Source organism: Agelaius tricolor, unplaced genomic scaffold (genome assembly GCF_023055355.1).
Source record: "Agelaius tricolor isolate 1412-34295 unplaced genomic scaffold, bAgeTri1.0.p SCAF_1, whole genome shotgun sequence".
Taxonomy (NCBI): Eukaryota; Metazoa; Chordata; class Aves; order Passeriformes; family Icteridae; genus Agelaius; species Agelaius tricolor.
Window position 1 is genome coordinate 109,387,001 of NW_027269261.1, and position 15,151 is coordinate 109,402,151.

The 15,151-nt window shown below is 45.7% G+C and overlaps 3 protein-coding genes across 3 annotated transcripts; all 3 read left to right on the top strand.

Moving 5' to 3' along the window:
* The first annotated feature begins 3,721 nt into the window (after positions 1–3,721).
* On the top strand, positions 3,722–4,678 carry LOC139593281 (taste receptor type 2 member 9-like). Its single transcript, XM_071434088.1, has one exon. The coding sequence runs from the start codon at positions 3,722–3,724 to the stop codon at positions 4,676–4,678; it is 957 nt and encodes a 318-aa protein (XP_071290189.1).
* A 3,629-nt stretch (positions 4,679–8,307) lies between these two features.
* LOC139593337 (taste receptor type 2 member 2-like) lies at positions 8,308–9,261 on the top strand. The gene has a single exon (XM_071434210.1). It carries the CDS (start codon positions 8,308–8,310, stop codon positions 9,259–9,261), a length of 954 nt encoding a protein of 317 aa, XP_071290311.1.
* A 3,384-nt stretch (positions 9,262–12,645) lies between these two features.
* Positions 12,646–13,605, top strand: LOC139599563 (taste receptor type 2 member 2-like). Its single transcript, XM_071446910.1, has one exon. The coding sequence runs from the start codon at positions 12,646–12,648 to the stop codon at positions 13,603–13,605; it is 960 nt and encodes a 319-aa protein (XP_071303011.1).
* The last annotated feature ends 1,546 nt before the right edge of the window (positions 13,606–15,151 follow it).

A 15,151-nucleotide genomic window follows, 5' to 3' on the forward strand; every position in this document is an offset into this window, starting at 1 on the left:
TTTAATTGCTGTCTAATTTTGTTAATCAGAAAGGTTCCATTAAAGCTGATATTACATCAAGCAAAATGGCTTTGTTTTATCTCTGTATTCATGAAGTACGACGAAAGCCTTCAATTATGTAAAGTTCCTTTTTCATTATTTAATCTTAATTAAAGGTTAACAATACCAACTCCATGCTTACATATGCTGCTGCTATACCAAGAATACAGCAGGATACTGATTGCAGTGACATATTTCTAAGCAGGAAAACTTCATGGTGACAGAGAATCATAGAATCAGAATAGTTTATGTTGAAGAGACAAGATCATCGAGTCCAACTATTAACCCAGCACTGCTAAGCCCATTGCTAAATTGTAAGTGCCACATCTACACACCATTCAAATACCTCCAGGGGTGGTGACTCCACCACTTACCTGGGCAGCCTGTTCCAATGCTTGACAACCCCTGCCAGTGAAGAAATCTTTCCTGATATCCAATCTAAAACTCACCTGGTGCAACTTGATGCTCTTTCCTCTTGTCAAATCATTTGTTGTCTGGGAGAAGAGACTATCCCCATTCCCCATCACTCTCTGGGTCCAGCCATCCGGAAAAGATTTTACCCAGTGAATGATGCACCTGTCCAAGCCATAAGCAGCCAGTTTCTCAAGAAGGATGCTGTGGAAAATACCAGAAGCTTTACTAAAGTCCAAGTAGACAACATCCACAGCCTTTCCTTCATTAATTAAGGAGGTTGGTTTATCACAGATGGAGATCAGGCTGGTCAAGCTGGACCTTCCTTATATCTCCTTTCCAGAATGTTTGCAAGGCTTTCTTCTCAGTTTTGCAAGATTTCGTTTCCCTTCCCGAAAGGAAATGTTTCCTTTCGGGAAGGGAAACGAAATCTTGCAAGTTCAATGGGGATCGATTGGGCAAGCTTTGGTCCATGTCCCTACTCTTGATGGCATACCATGCCTTTTGATGGCTTTGACTTTGGGACAGATTTTTTTATTTTTTGTTAGTATCCATGCCATGTCCCTCATACCTTCCCCTCCAAGTTGTGTCTTCTTCCTTGACTTTTTTCCCCTGCTTTTGCAACATCTGTGAGCTTAGTTTTGGCCTGTTTTGGTCCTTTGCACTGCACCTGATATAATCCCGGTCCATTTTCTTGTAGTCACCAAATTTCCCAATTTTTTTTTTTCTCCTCCAATTGCAATTCCTTTGATGGTATCTCTATTCCAGAGTGTTTGTAAGTCCTTCCTTTCTGTTTTGGCCTTCAGCAGGGATCACTTTTGGCAAGCTTTGCTGCATGTCCCTGCACTTGATGGCATGCCATGCCTTTTGATGGCTTAGACTTTGGGACAGATTTTTTTTTTTTTATTTTTTAAGTATCCATGCCATGTCCCTCATATCTTCCCCTCCAAGTTGTGTCTTTCTCCTTGATGTTTTCCCCCTGCTTTTGCAACATCTGTGAGCTTAGTTTTGGCATCTTTTGGTCCTTTGCACTGCAGCTCATTTCCTCACAGACCATTTTTTGAAGACACTAAATCTCCAGATTTTCTGGGTTTTTTTGGGTTTTTTTTCAATTGCATTTCATTTGATCATATCTCCTTTCCAGAGTGTTTTTAAGTCTTTCTTTTCAGGTTCGCAAGATTTCGTTTCCCTTCCCAAAAGGGAATGTTATTTCCTAAGGAAATGTGCAAGGCCAAATGGGACAGGTGCTGTGCTAACCGAAAGTCCGTGGGCACTCCATGCCCTACAGAGCTTAACACAACTTGCCTGGGAAAAACCTCACAGCTTTCAGGGTCTAAAGTCATTTGGAAGCTTTAGGGCATTGCAGTGTGGAGGAAACTCAGCATGGTGCCATCTTTGAAAGCCTTCACTTTCCCAAGCAGATGAGATGGGAACCCTGGCACAGGGACTCGTCTGATTTTTACCAATTTATGTCATATGTCCCAAATTTAACTTGTAAAAAAATCCAGCTTTGATTTCTTGCTCCCATCACCTGGCCCACTCTGGGGCTCATCACTTTACGCTTAAGGCAATGCCATTGGAAAAACAAACGGATTTCAATGCCTGTGAAGCATCAAAATAAACCCCACTTCTCCAGCATCTGGCTGAATGTTGCAGCACACAGACTCTCAAACTAAAAAGGCCACTGAGTCCCCTGACCTGCTGAGCACATCCAGGGCTCTGCATGATCATCATAGGCAAAAAAGGGACAGAAGAGCCCAGATCCTGAAGCCTGACACTGATCAAACAGGGATCAGTATCAATATCACAACACTCTCCACCGCAGAAAAACATCTCTGCTCTTTGTGACACCCAGCACAGCCCCCCCAAACCAACATTCAAATAGTCAAGAGTGGCCCCGGGTAAGGGGATACCCAGCACATTTACATCCCTGCACCTGCCCTGCTGCCCACAGCAGCGGCACCAAAATCCCTAGAGTGCCTTTAGCTTAGGCATGGAATCCTGCTCCTCTATTTCACATCTGAAATTACAAGTCATGGCTGTGAGGATGTTCACCTCTATGTTCAGCAATTAGGTAGAAAAGGGCTTTGGCCATGACACCCCTACCCACAGCACAAGGCAGAGAGCTTGAGTAAGTAGGCTTTGAGTAGGAAATGGGCCTGTCCTAGAAAGAAGTCAGCCCTTCAAGCTAAACATCATTTTTTTCTCTAAACAAACCAAAGTAGGAATCTATTCATAAGAGATAACATCACAGAGGAAAAGTACAGAGATCTTTTCTTGTTTGGAGAAGAGAGAAAATGCTGGGGGTTCATTTCCTGTAGCCAGAGAGCCCTTGCTTGGGGTTTCATTTTTCCTGCCTCCACCACAGCATCAGATGAGATCTCCTTGGTTACTGTGGTCCTGATGTGCAAGGCCAAATGGGACAGGTCCTGTACCACCCCAAAGGGCACGGGCAGTCCATGCCCCACAGAGCTTAACACAACTTGCCTGGGTCTAAATTCATTTGGAAGCTTTAGGGCATTGCAGTGTGGGGGAAACTCAGCATGGTGCCATCTTTGAAAGCCTTCACTTTCCCAAGCAGATGAGATGGGAACCCTGGCACAGGGACTTGTCCTGATTTTTACCAATTTACGTCATATGCTCCAAATTAAACTTGTAAGAAGTACCAGCTTTATTTTCTTAGCTCCCATCACCTGCTCCACTATGGGACTCTTCACTAACTCTTAAGGCAATGCCATTGGAAAAACAAACATGGATTTCAATGCCTGTGAAGCATCAAAATAAACTCCGGTTTTCCAGCATGTAGGCTGAATGTTGCAGCACACAGACTCTCAAACTAAAAAGGCCACTGAGTCCCCTGACCTGCTGAGCACATCCAGGGCTCTGCATGATCATCATAGGCAAAAAAGGGACAGAAGAGCCCAGATCCTGAAGCCTGACACTGATCAAACAGGGATCAGTATCAATATCACAACACTCTCCACCGCAGAAAAACATCTCTGCTGTTTCTGTCACCCAGCACAGTCCCCCCAAACCAACATTCAAATAGTCAAGAGTGGCCCCGGGTAAGGGGATACCCAGCACATTTACATCCCTGCACCTGCCCTGCTGCCCACAGCAGCGGTACCAAAATCCCCCCCAGCAGCAGCAGCAGCTCTATAAAGCTCCTCTTGCCATCCCTGACACTCCACCAACAGCAGCCACTGACCTGCCTCAGGCTCTGCTGCCACAGCCCCCTTGGCCAGCACAGCTCTGCTCCCCAGCTCGCACCATGGAAGCTTGTTACCCTCCACAGGAATTCAATGTCACTTCATATGGGGCCACAACTGTGGCCATCATCACCCTGGAGGTGTTTGTGGGCATGTGGATAAATGCTTTCATCGTTTGTGTGCTTTGCATTGCCTGGGTCAAAAAGAAAACCTTGAACTCTAATGAGAAGATCTTGCTGCTGCTGGGATGCTCCAGGTTTTGGTATTTGTGCCTCACATGGATATACCGCTTCCTTCCTATGATTTATCCCAATTTCCTTCAAGTTCAAACCATACGTCAACTAATTAGATCTTTGGCAACCTTTTTTAATTATTCCAACTTGTGGGTTTCAGCCTCTCTTTGTGGTTTCTACTGCATAAAAATTGCCAATTTCAGGAACAGCTTCTTCATCTACCTGAAAGTAAAAATTGAGAGGATGGTGCCCTGGCTCTTGTTGGGGTCAGAGACTGTAGCCTTGGCTATCAGCATCTTTATCGCTGACCTCTCTGAAACTCTCCAGAGGAACAACATCACTTCCACCTGCCAAGGAAATTTTTGGGAAGTAACTATCAGAAAGGATATACATCTTTTCTCTACTTTTTTACTCTCTGGTTTTGTATTTGCTGCTTCATTCCTGGTAGTCATCTTTGCTGCTGTTTTCCTTCTCTTTTCTCTCTGGAGACACAAGCGCACGATGCAGACAAGCTCCATGAAGGACATCAGCATGGATGCCCACATCAGAGCCATGAAATCTGTTCTCTCCTTCTTAGTGATGTACAGCATCAACTTTGTATGTTTGGTCTTGACAATAATTTATGCCACGAAGAAAGAAAATATCATGAAACTCCTTTTATATATATATCTGTGTGCTTTTCCAGCTGTTCATTCTCTTATTCTGATTTTCAGTAATCCCAAGCTGGAAAAGGCACTGCTGAAGATTCTCTCCTGTGAGAGAATGTGTGAGTTTTTCATCAAGTAGGAACTGTGATAACAGCTGGAGTCCATGCAAAATCTTGAAAACTGTAGAAAACAAGTAATTTAATTTCTGATGCAGCTCTCCAGGCAGTGTAGATGATACTGATGTTCATCCAAGTTATGAAAACTTCATTTGTATCTTTTGAGCTAAATTATTGTGAACTAAATACTTTTTTATCATATTTAGATTTAGCTAAATCTTTGAGATATACATTTTTTATTAACAAAGTCATTTGGCCCTGATGGTAGGAACGATGCCTAAGCCCCTGTGTGGTGAAGGGATTAATGGGGACATGAGTCTGCTGGTGGAGTGATGGATCATCAGGCAGAGCCCCTTTACCTCTGCCTGGGCCCAGTGGAAGAGGGAGTGATGCTAATTAAGTGTTCAGCCCCTTCCCAAGAGTCACAGCCTTTGCAATCACAACCCTGGGTATCCCTCATCTCCGCAGCAGCTGGCTGCCCACCAGCATTCACCATGGCAGCAAGGAGGTATTTTGACTGCAGCCTCACCTGCATTTCTCCTAAAAGTATCCATTTGGCATTTCAAACCCTCCCTGGCAGAGGATGAGACCATGACCCCACTGTGCAGACAGGAGAGCAGGATTGCTTTGCTCTCCTCCCCAAACAGGGAACACCTCTTGGTTAAGATTTGCTCTTTTGATTTTGTCAGATTGTACCCTGGTGAAATTCTGCTCATAGGCCTACCTGGTGGTGAAGTTGAGCTTAATGAAATACCCACTGCTCTTCTGTTTTTCTTCTTTTTTCCTAAATATATTTAGAGCTAGTCCAGTGAGTGTATTTATTAGTGGCAATTCCAAATTTGTATTTCTACAATAAAATGCATGAGTTGTGATTCTGTGAATCTGAAAGTTCTTATTGAACATGACAAGACTTACATGTTGAATTTGCCATAATCAGAAATTAAACTGAGCTGCACCCAGGCCCTTTCATCTCTGAGGACCAGCAAGGGCTTTATTTTCTGCCAAATTTCTATACTCTTAATGGAACAGAAAAATGTGCAAGACTGGAACACAAACTGGCTGCAAAAAATGGAATAACAATCCTGCCAACCTGCCACAAATGTTTTGGTATTCACAGAATGAAATGGCTGCAATGAATAGGTTTCTCTCTATTTTGGAACACATTTCCTTCTGTTGTGGCCCTGTGCTGTGGCATATATTATGGGCTGTATCAGTGCCTGGCAGTGGCTGATAGCTCAGTGTGAACACGCTGAGCCCTGTCACTCACCAGAGGTGGTCACTGAGCCACAAAGAGCGAGGCAGGAACGGCCCTGGGGAGCTCAGGGGGTGCAGAGCCCCCTTCCCACTCCAGCCCTGCGTGTCCTCTGTGCCTCACTGCCTGCAAGGACAGGATTGCCTGCTCTGTGGGACTGCTCTCCTGGCCTGCTCTGACCTGGAGATGAGATTGGCTTTTCCCAGTGCACTCCGGCTCAGTGAAACACCCAGCTAACAGGCTTTGCTCTCAGTCAGGGAAACAGCTTGAGGAGTCAGGAGTGGAGGAGACAACTCATTAAGATCTGACTGCAGCCCCTATTCAACTTGCCCCTGTGCTGCTGTGGGGGAGGAGGTGGAGGAGCTGGAGATGAAGAAGGGAAGTTGAGCCTCAGATGAAAGGGGTGTGGAGGGAGTGTGATCAAGTTTTCCATTTCTTCCTCATTATCCTGCTCAATTTTCTATATTTAAATAAATTAAATTCATTTTCCTGGTGTCAAATGCATTGTGTACATGACAGTAACTGGTGAGTGATCTCCCTGCCATTCTTTCGAACCCTGAGTATTTCCATCGTGTTTTTTGCCCCTTCTCTTCCTGTGGGTGAGAGAGAAGGAACACCTCAGTGGAGTTCTGCCTTCTCCCTGAGGGCAACCCATCACAGCAGGTGAAACACGAAATAGTGTCAGCAAATACAAAACAGAACCTGAATTGGTCACTTTTACCACCAGCTCAGGTCCAGAGGCAGATTGTAAGCAGCTCTGCAAGACACATCTTCCCTGTGAAAGGCCTTGAAAGGACAGGAACAGCCACACATCCCTTCTTCCCCAGCTGCTGCTCATGCACTTCAACCTTTAACATGACAAACCTGACCACTTTCACAGGAAAGCCCTGGAAGATCCATCTCATGCCCTACATCCATTGCAACATCCATCCCTCACAACCTCACATGCCACAAAACTCAGCAGGCAAAACCCAGCACCTTGCACATGTTACCACACAAAACACCACAGCCCCAGTGAACCACACTGCAGATCCATTCTTCCATCCTCCTGAAACCCCTGAGAATGTGACAGCCAGCACAGGATCCCTGTCCTGCGCACCAGCCCCACTCAGCTGGCACTGCAGGGGACAGGGTGTCCATCAGCACAGCCACCCTGCACAGCCCAAGGGGACAGATGCAGGATGTGCCCAGCCTGGAGAAGCTGACACATGAGAGGTGCCAGAAATCAATGGGAATGGCTGCCCAGTGCTGGCCCAGGATGGAAAACTGCTCTGGGTCACATTCGAAGTCTTTATGGTGGCCAATCAATGCAATTAGGAGCATGTGATATGAATATTCATGTAACATATTCCTAGCTCTTATATCCCACAGAAAACATGGCTATCATCATTTGGAAGAGAGAAAATGCTGGGGGTTCATTTCCTGTAGCCATAGAGCTCTTGCTTGGGGTTTCATTTTTCCTGCCTCCACCACAGCATCAGATGAGATCTCCTTGGTTACTGTGGTCCTGCTGTGCAAGGCCAAATGGGACAGGTCCTGTACCACCCCAAAGGGCACAGGCAGTCCATGCCCCACAGAGCTTAACACAACTTGCCTGGGAAAAACCTCACAGCTTTCAGGGTCTAAAGTCATTTGGAAGCTTTAGGGCATTGCAGTGTGGAGGAAACTCAGCATGGTGCCATCTTTGAAAGCCTTCACTTTCCCAAGCAGATGAGATGGGAACCCTGGCACAGGGACTTGTCCTGATTTTTACCAATTTACGTCATATGCTCCAAATTAAACTTGTAAGAAGTACCAGCTTTATTTTCTTAGCTCCCATCACCTGCTCCACTATGGGACTCTTCACTAACTCTTAAGGCAATGCCATTGGAAAAACAAACATGGATTTCAATGCCTGTGAAGCATCAAAATAAACTCCGGTTTTCCAGCATGTAGGCTGAATGTTGCAGCACACAGACTCTCAAACTAAAAAGGCCACTGAGTCCCCTGACCTGCTGAGCACATCCAGGGCTCTGCATGATCATCATAGGCAAAAAAGGGACAGAAGAACCCAGATCCTGAAGCCTGACACTGATCAAACAGGGATCAGTATCAATATCACAACACTCTCCACCGCAGAAAAACATCTCTGCTCTTTGTGACACCCAGCACAGCTCCCCCAAACCAACATTCAAATAGTCAAGAGTGGCCCCGGGTAAGGGGATACCCAGCACATTTACATCCCTGCACCTGCCCTGCTGCCCACAGCAGCGGTACCAAAATCCCCCCCAGCAGCAGCAGCAGCTCTATAAAGCTCCTCTTGCCATCCCTGACACTCCACCAACAGCAGCCACTGACCTGCCTCAGGCTCTGCTGCCACAGCCCCCTTGGCCAGCACAGCTCTGCTCCCCAGCTCGCACCATGGAAGCTTGTCACCCTCCACAGCAATTCAATGTCACTGTGTATGGGCCCATGGCTTTGGCCATCATCACCGTGGAGGCATTTCCTGGCATGTGGATAAATGCTTTCATCGTTTGTGTGCTTTGCATTGCCTTGGTCAAAAAGAAAACCTTGAACTCTAATGAGAAGATCTTGCTGCTGCTGGGATGCTCCAGGTTTTGGTATTTGTTCTTCTCATGGGTATATGTCTTTGTCTCAGAAATTTTTCCCTATTACCTTCAAGTTCATCCCATATTTCCACTACTTCAAGGTTCTTACAGCTTTTGTAATTGTTCTAACTTGTGGGTTTCTGCCTGTCTTTGTGGTTTTTATTGTATAAAAATTGCCAATTTCAGGAACAGCTTCTTCATCTACCTGAAAGTAAAAATTGACAGGATGGTGCCCTGGCTCTTGTTGGGGTCATTGATGTTCTCCCTGATTATTGGAATTCTTGTCTACAACACTATTGATAAAGCTATCTGTAAAAACATCAATTTCACCTGCCCAGAAGAACTTTGGAAAGCAACAATTGATATAAAGGAACGTTTTTTCCGTCTTTATTTTCTCACTGGTTTTGTACTTGCTGCTTCATTCCTGGTGGTCATCTTTGCTGCTGTTTTCCTTCTCTTTTCTCTCTGGAGACACAAGTGCAAGATGCAGACAAACTCCATGAACAGCCTCAGCATGGATGCCCACATCAGAGCCATGAAATCTGTTCTCTCCTTCTTAGTGATGTACAGCATCAACTTTATGTTTCTGATCTTGACTCTAGTTTATTCAATGGATTACCAAAGTCATGTGCTATTTCTAAGTTTCTCAATTCAACATGCTTATCCAGGTGTTCATTCCCTTATTCTCATTCTCAGCAATCCCAAGCTGGAAAAGACACTGCTTAGGATTCTCTCTTGTGTGAAGTGCAAGCTTTGCATGAGGTAGAAACTGTTACAAATGCTGGAGCTCATGCAAAATATCTTTAGAGAAAACAATTTCAATTAATGTTCATTGCAACTCTCCAGGCAGAGTAGATTGGAGAGAAGTTCAGCCTAGATGTTAGGAATATACATTTCAAACTCTTTAAACTAATGTTAGTAGGAGGCAAATGAATTTTTATTTGCATTTAATTAAAACAGCTCTTAGAATTAAATTATTGTACGTAGCAAAGTCATTTAGACCTTGTACAGGTGCTGGATGCAAAAGGACAATAATCATGCTGCAAACCTGGCTCAAACATTTTAGTTTTCACTGATTGAATTGACTGAATGAAACAACAGCTTTATCTCAATTTTGGTATATCCTTCCTTCTGCTGTGGCCCTGTGCTGTGGCATATATTATGGGCTGTATCAGTGCCTGGCAGTGGCTGATAGCTCAGTGTGAACACGCTGAGCCCTGTCACTCACCAGAGGTGGTCACTGAGCCACAAAGAGCGAGGCAGGAACGGCCCTGGGGAGCTCAGGGGGTGCAGAGCCCCCTTCCCACTCCAGCCCTGCGCATCCTCTGTGCCTCACTGCCTGCAAGGACAGGATTGCCTGCTCTGTGGGACTGCTCTCCTGGCCTGCTCTGACCTGGAGATGAGATTGGCTTTTCCCAGTGCACTCTGGCTCAGTTACAGCCCCAGGAAGGTGGGTTTTGTGCAAGGTGCAGCGTGGAATGAAGCCACAGCTTCATCTCACAGTGACCCACAGGCAGATGTACAGGGTGCCTGGGCCAGGAGCTGCAGCTGGGGGCCTGTGGGGTCTCAACCAGGTGAGGTCAAGGCTGTCCCATGCTGGGAAAAGCCAATTCCAGGCACTCTAATGGTCCCAACACCAGACGTTGCTCATCTCATCAGCGACCCTTGTGGCTTCTCTGGGAAAAGAGAAGTCCTGAAGGACTGCAGGCCATGGGAGGGAGCCATGCTGGAGCAGGAGAAAAATGAAGGAGACAACTTTTTATGAACTGCCAACAACATTCCCTGTGCTCCTGTGCTCCTGAGGAGAAGAGGTGCTAGAGAATCTCTAAATGAGTTAAACTGAGCCAGAGATTATTGCGGGGGTGAAGATCAAATATTCTAGTTGTGTGCATGTTCTACATCATCCTACTCTGTTTTCAATAGGCAATAAATTAAACTGATTTTCCCTGTGTCAAGTCTGTTTTGTCTGTGAGAATAACTGGGGAGTGATTCCCCTGTCTTGGTCTCATCTCATGAGCAGTTCCATCTTATTTTGCCTCCTCTGTCCTATTCCAGAGTGAGAGTCAAGGAGTGACTGAGGGAAGCTCTAAGAGCTGCCCAAGGACAACTCACCATGAGAGTGAAATGTGAAATAGTTCCAGTGTGGAGGAACACATTCAGTGCAGACAGCTCAGGGAGCAGCTGCAATGGGAGGGAGCTGCAGGTTGTCGGGAAGTGCTGGGAGTCCCAAGCATGGTGCCAAGCCTTGCACAGCAAAGGGCACAGGGACTTGTGGCACCAGCCAGCTGACTGGACACTTAAGACACCCCAGTCATCATGTGCACAGACAGGAAGGACACAAAATCCCAGGGGTTCAATTGTTTGGGCTACCTCCTCAGAGGCACCCAGCTTGAGCTGCTTCTGTGCTACTGTGCCATGATTAAAGTGCTTGAAAGATCCAGAGGCCTGAGACTCCACTATGGGAAAGCCAGTGCCAAGCTGGTGAGGAAACCTCAGCTATGAGCGTGGTGTGTGCAGGGAGTGGAGTGGGGCAGCTGCCCATGGTGAAGGGGCTTTGGTCCCTGCAGTGACAGTCTCTGGTGCTGGGCTGTGACTGTCAGAGGCTGCCTGGGTGGTGAGACAGGAAAATTTCCTTCACACCAGCATGAACAGAGCAGAACCTGAACTGGTCACTTATTTTACCAGCTCACGCTCAGAGGGTTGTTTTACCTCACACCCAGTGCCAGGTGTGCATTTCTCATCTCACCTGCCAAAAGCTTCCTTCCTGATTCTGAACTGAGCGATACAACCATTTAGGCCAGAGCAACCTCTCAACCACTGCAGTGGTTGAGAGCAACCTCTCAATCACTTTTTCCAAAGACCACACAGACTAGCAGGCTGCCTCACGAAACTACCCAACTCTCCTTAAATAGCAACTCCCCAGAAACAAGCAAAGAAATAATTAATGCCACTTGATACCATGCCAATCCACCTTCTGGAGCTAGGAAGCATTTGGAGTTGAATTTATATTTCCATAACAAGTTTATGACACCTGCCCTGAGGAGATTTCATTTTGTTTTCTAGGGTTCTGAAACAATTGTGGTCTTCTGCATATTGAAGGCCAGTTATGGATTGAATAGATTTTCTCAGAAGAAACTGGGCCACTAATAGCCTAACCAGTTAGCTAATCAAGGCTAATCCTCTTGGATTTCCTATAATAATAAAGCATTCTGGAGAGGGAAGATGTTCAGCCTAAACCAAGCTCAGATGGAAGCAATGCAGTCTGTGTGTGATGTCTCTCAGATCTTAATACAGCTGTGTGTCCCTCCATATGCATAAAATCAGCAGTCTGATGCATTTTGAGATGCACAAGGACATTGAAAAAAATGCACATAAGCTGGTAGATACAATGTCCTGGAGAATCCTTCCTGTTCTTCAGTGGTGCCAGAGGGATTTGAACAAAAAGCAGACCCCTGTCTTTCAAGCACCTGATCCATATTTTCTTGATCTCAAAACTCAGCACTGGAGATTCTGATTTATAGACACCTTTACTTTTTTTAAGGTACCATATTCCTCACACTGAGCTGATTCCAAGCCACAGTCACAGTGTGATCCTGCTATTGTAATATTTTATCCTGGTTCTGACCAGGACAGGGTTAATTTTTGCCAGGGTAAATTTTTTGTTAATTTTTTTATCATCTCCAGGTAGATGATATAGTTGTTTAGGAGAGGGTTCAGTTCAGATGATACAGCAGTCAGGAAAGGGCAGGGCCAGCACTCAGGGGTTATTCTATGCCACCTCAAGGACAGGGGGCAAGAGAAAGGCTCTATCTGTCAGATCAAACAGAGAACAGTCTCAAAATCACAACACTCTCCACTGCAGAAAAACATCTCTGCTGTTTGTGACACCTAGCACAGCCCCCCCAAACCAACATTCAAATAGTCAAGAGTGACACTGGCCCCGAGTAAGAGGATACCCAGCACATTTACATCCCTGCACCTGCCCTGCTGCCCACAGCAGCGGCACCAAAATCCCCCCCAGCAGCAGCAGCAGCTCTATAAAGCTCCTCTTGCCATCCCTGACACTCCACCAACAGCAGCCACTGACCTGCCTCAGGCTCTGCTGCCACAGCCCCCTTGGCCAGCACAGCTCTGCTCCCCAGCTCGCACCATGGAAGCTTGTCACCCTCCACAGCAATTCAATGTCACTTCATATGGGGTCTTAACTGTGGCCATCATCACCGTGGAGGCATTTCCTGGCATGTGGATAAATGCTTTCATCGTTTGTGTGCTTTGCATTGCCTGGGTCAAAAAGAAAACCTTGAACTCTAATGAGAAGATCTTGCTGCTGCTGGGATGCTCCAGGTTTTGGTATTTGTGCATCGCCTGGATATATAAATTTCTTTCCTTTATTTATCCCAATTACCTTTATGTTCAAACCATACTTCAACTAGCTGTATTTTTTCAATCCTTTTTTAATCAGTGCAACTTGTGGTTTTCAGCCTCTCTTTGTGGTTTTTATTGTATAAAAATTGCCAATTTCAGGAACAGCTTCTTCATCTACCTGAAAGTAAAAATTGACAGGATGGTGCCCGGGGTCTTGTTGGGATCAGGGATTTTAGCTTTGGCTGTCGGCATCGTTGCCTATGACATCGCTGATAAACCGCACTGCAACAGAAATTCCACAAGACAAGGAAATTTGGGGACAGCAAATATCAAAATGGATAAACGTTTTTTCCCTTCTTTTTTTCTCGCTGGCTTTGAATATGCTGCTTCATTCCTGGTAGTCATCTTTTCTGCTGTTTTCCTTCTCTTTTCTCTCTGGAGACACAAGCGCACAATGCAGACCAACTCCATGAAGGACCTCAGCATGGATGCCCACATCAGAGCCATGAAATCTATTTTCTCCTTCTTAGTGGTTTACAGTATCAACTTTGTATGTTTGGTCTTAAATATGGTTTATGTCACAAAGAAGGCAAATCAACTGACATTTCTCATTTTAGTATTTCAGTACATTTTTCCGGGTCTTCACTCCCTTATTCTGGTTTTCAGCAATCCCAAATTAGAAAAGGCACTGCTAAAGATTCTTCCCTTAGAAAGAAGTGTAAAACGCAAGGTTTGCATGAGTTAGGAGCTGTAATAAAATCTGGAGCCCATGCAAAATGGTAATATTACATTATAGAAAACAAGTAGTTTAATCTCTAGTGCAACTTTCCAAGCATTGTATGTGATACAAATGTTCTCATCACTGATATTAAGAATATATAATTCAAATACTATGAACTAAATTAATGTGACTTACACAATATATTTTCAATTATAATTTCATGTAGATAATTATTTGAGTTTAATTATTGTCAGTAACAAAGTTTATTTAGACCTGGTACAGGGGCTGGCTGTAAAAGGGTAGTAAAAATACTGCAAACTGGCCACCAAATGCTCTGGCATTTTCTGAATGAAACAACTGAAATAAACTGCAGGGTTTCTCTCTATTTTGGAACACATTTCCTTCTGTTGTGGCCCTGTGCTGTGGCATATATTATGGGCTGTATCAGTGCCTGGCAGTGGCTGATAGCTCAGTGTGAACACGCTGAGCCCTGTCACTCACCAGAGGTGGTCACTGAGCCACAAAGAGCGAGGCAGGAACAGCCCTGGGAGCTCAGGGGGTGCAGAGCCCCCTTCCCACTCCAGCCCTGCGCGTCCTCTGTGCCCCACTGCCTGCAAGGACAGGATTGCCTGCTCTGTGGGACTGCTCTCCTGGCCTGCTCTGACCTGGAGATGAGATTGGCTTTTCCCAGTGCACTCTGGCTCAGTGAAACACCCAAGTTTTGTTCTGGATCAGGGAAACAGCACGAAAAGGGAGTGGAGGAGACAACTTACTGTGAACTGACTGCACTTTCATTTTCCTTCTCCCTGTGCTGCTGTGGGGGAGGAGGTGGAAGAGCTGGGGATGAAGGAGGGAAGTTGAGCTTCAGATGAAAGAGTGGTGCAGGCAGCGGGTTCTAGTTTGTGTTTATTTCTCATCATCCTACTGTACTTTTAGTGGGTAAATAAATTCATTTTCTGCACATCAAGTCTGTTTCATCTGTGACAGTAACTGGTTAGTGATTTCACTCTATTTTTCTCATCCATCAGCTTTCCATCCTATTTTCCACCCCATTTATGGGTGACAGTGAAGGAACAGCTGAGTGGGCATCTGGCTGCTCCCTGAGGGCAACCCATCACAGCAGGTGAAACATGCAGAATGGAGCAGAACCTGAACTGGTCACTTTTACCACCAGCTCAGGTCCAGAGGCAGATTGTAAGCATCTCTTCTGGACACATCTCCCCTGTGAAAGACCTTGAAAGGACAAAAAAAGCCACACATCCCTCTTTCCCCTATTGCTGCTCATGCACTTCATCCTTTAACATGACAAACCTGACCACTTTCACAGGAAAGCCCTGGAAGATCCATCTCATACCCTACATCCATTGCAACATCCATCCCTCACAACCTCACATGCCACAAAACTCAGCAGGCAAAACCCAGCACCTTGCACATGTTACCACACAAAACACCACAGCCCCAGTGAACCACACTGCAGATCCATTCTTCCATCCCCATGAAACCTCTGAGAATGTGACAGCCAGCACAGGATCCCTGTCCTGTGCACCAGCCCCACTCAGCTGGTACTGCA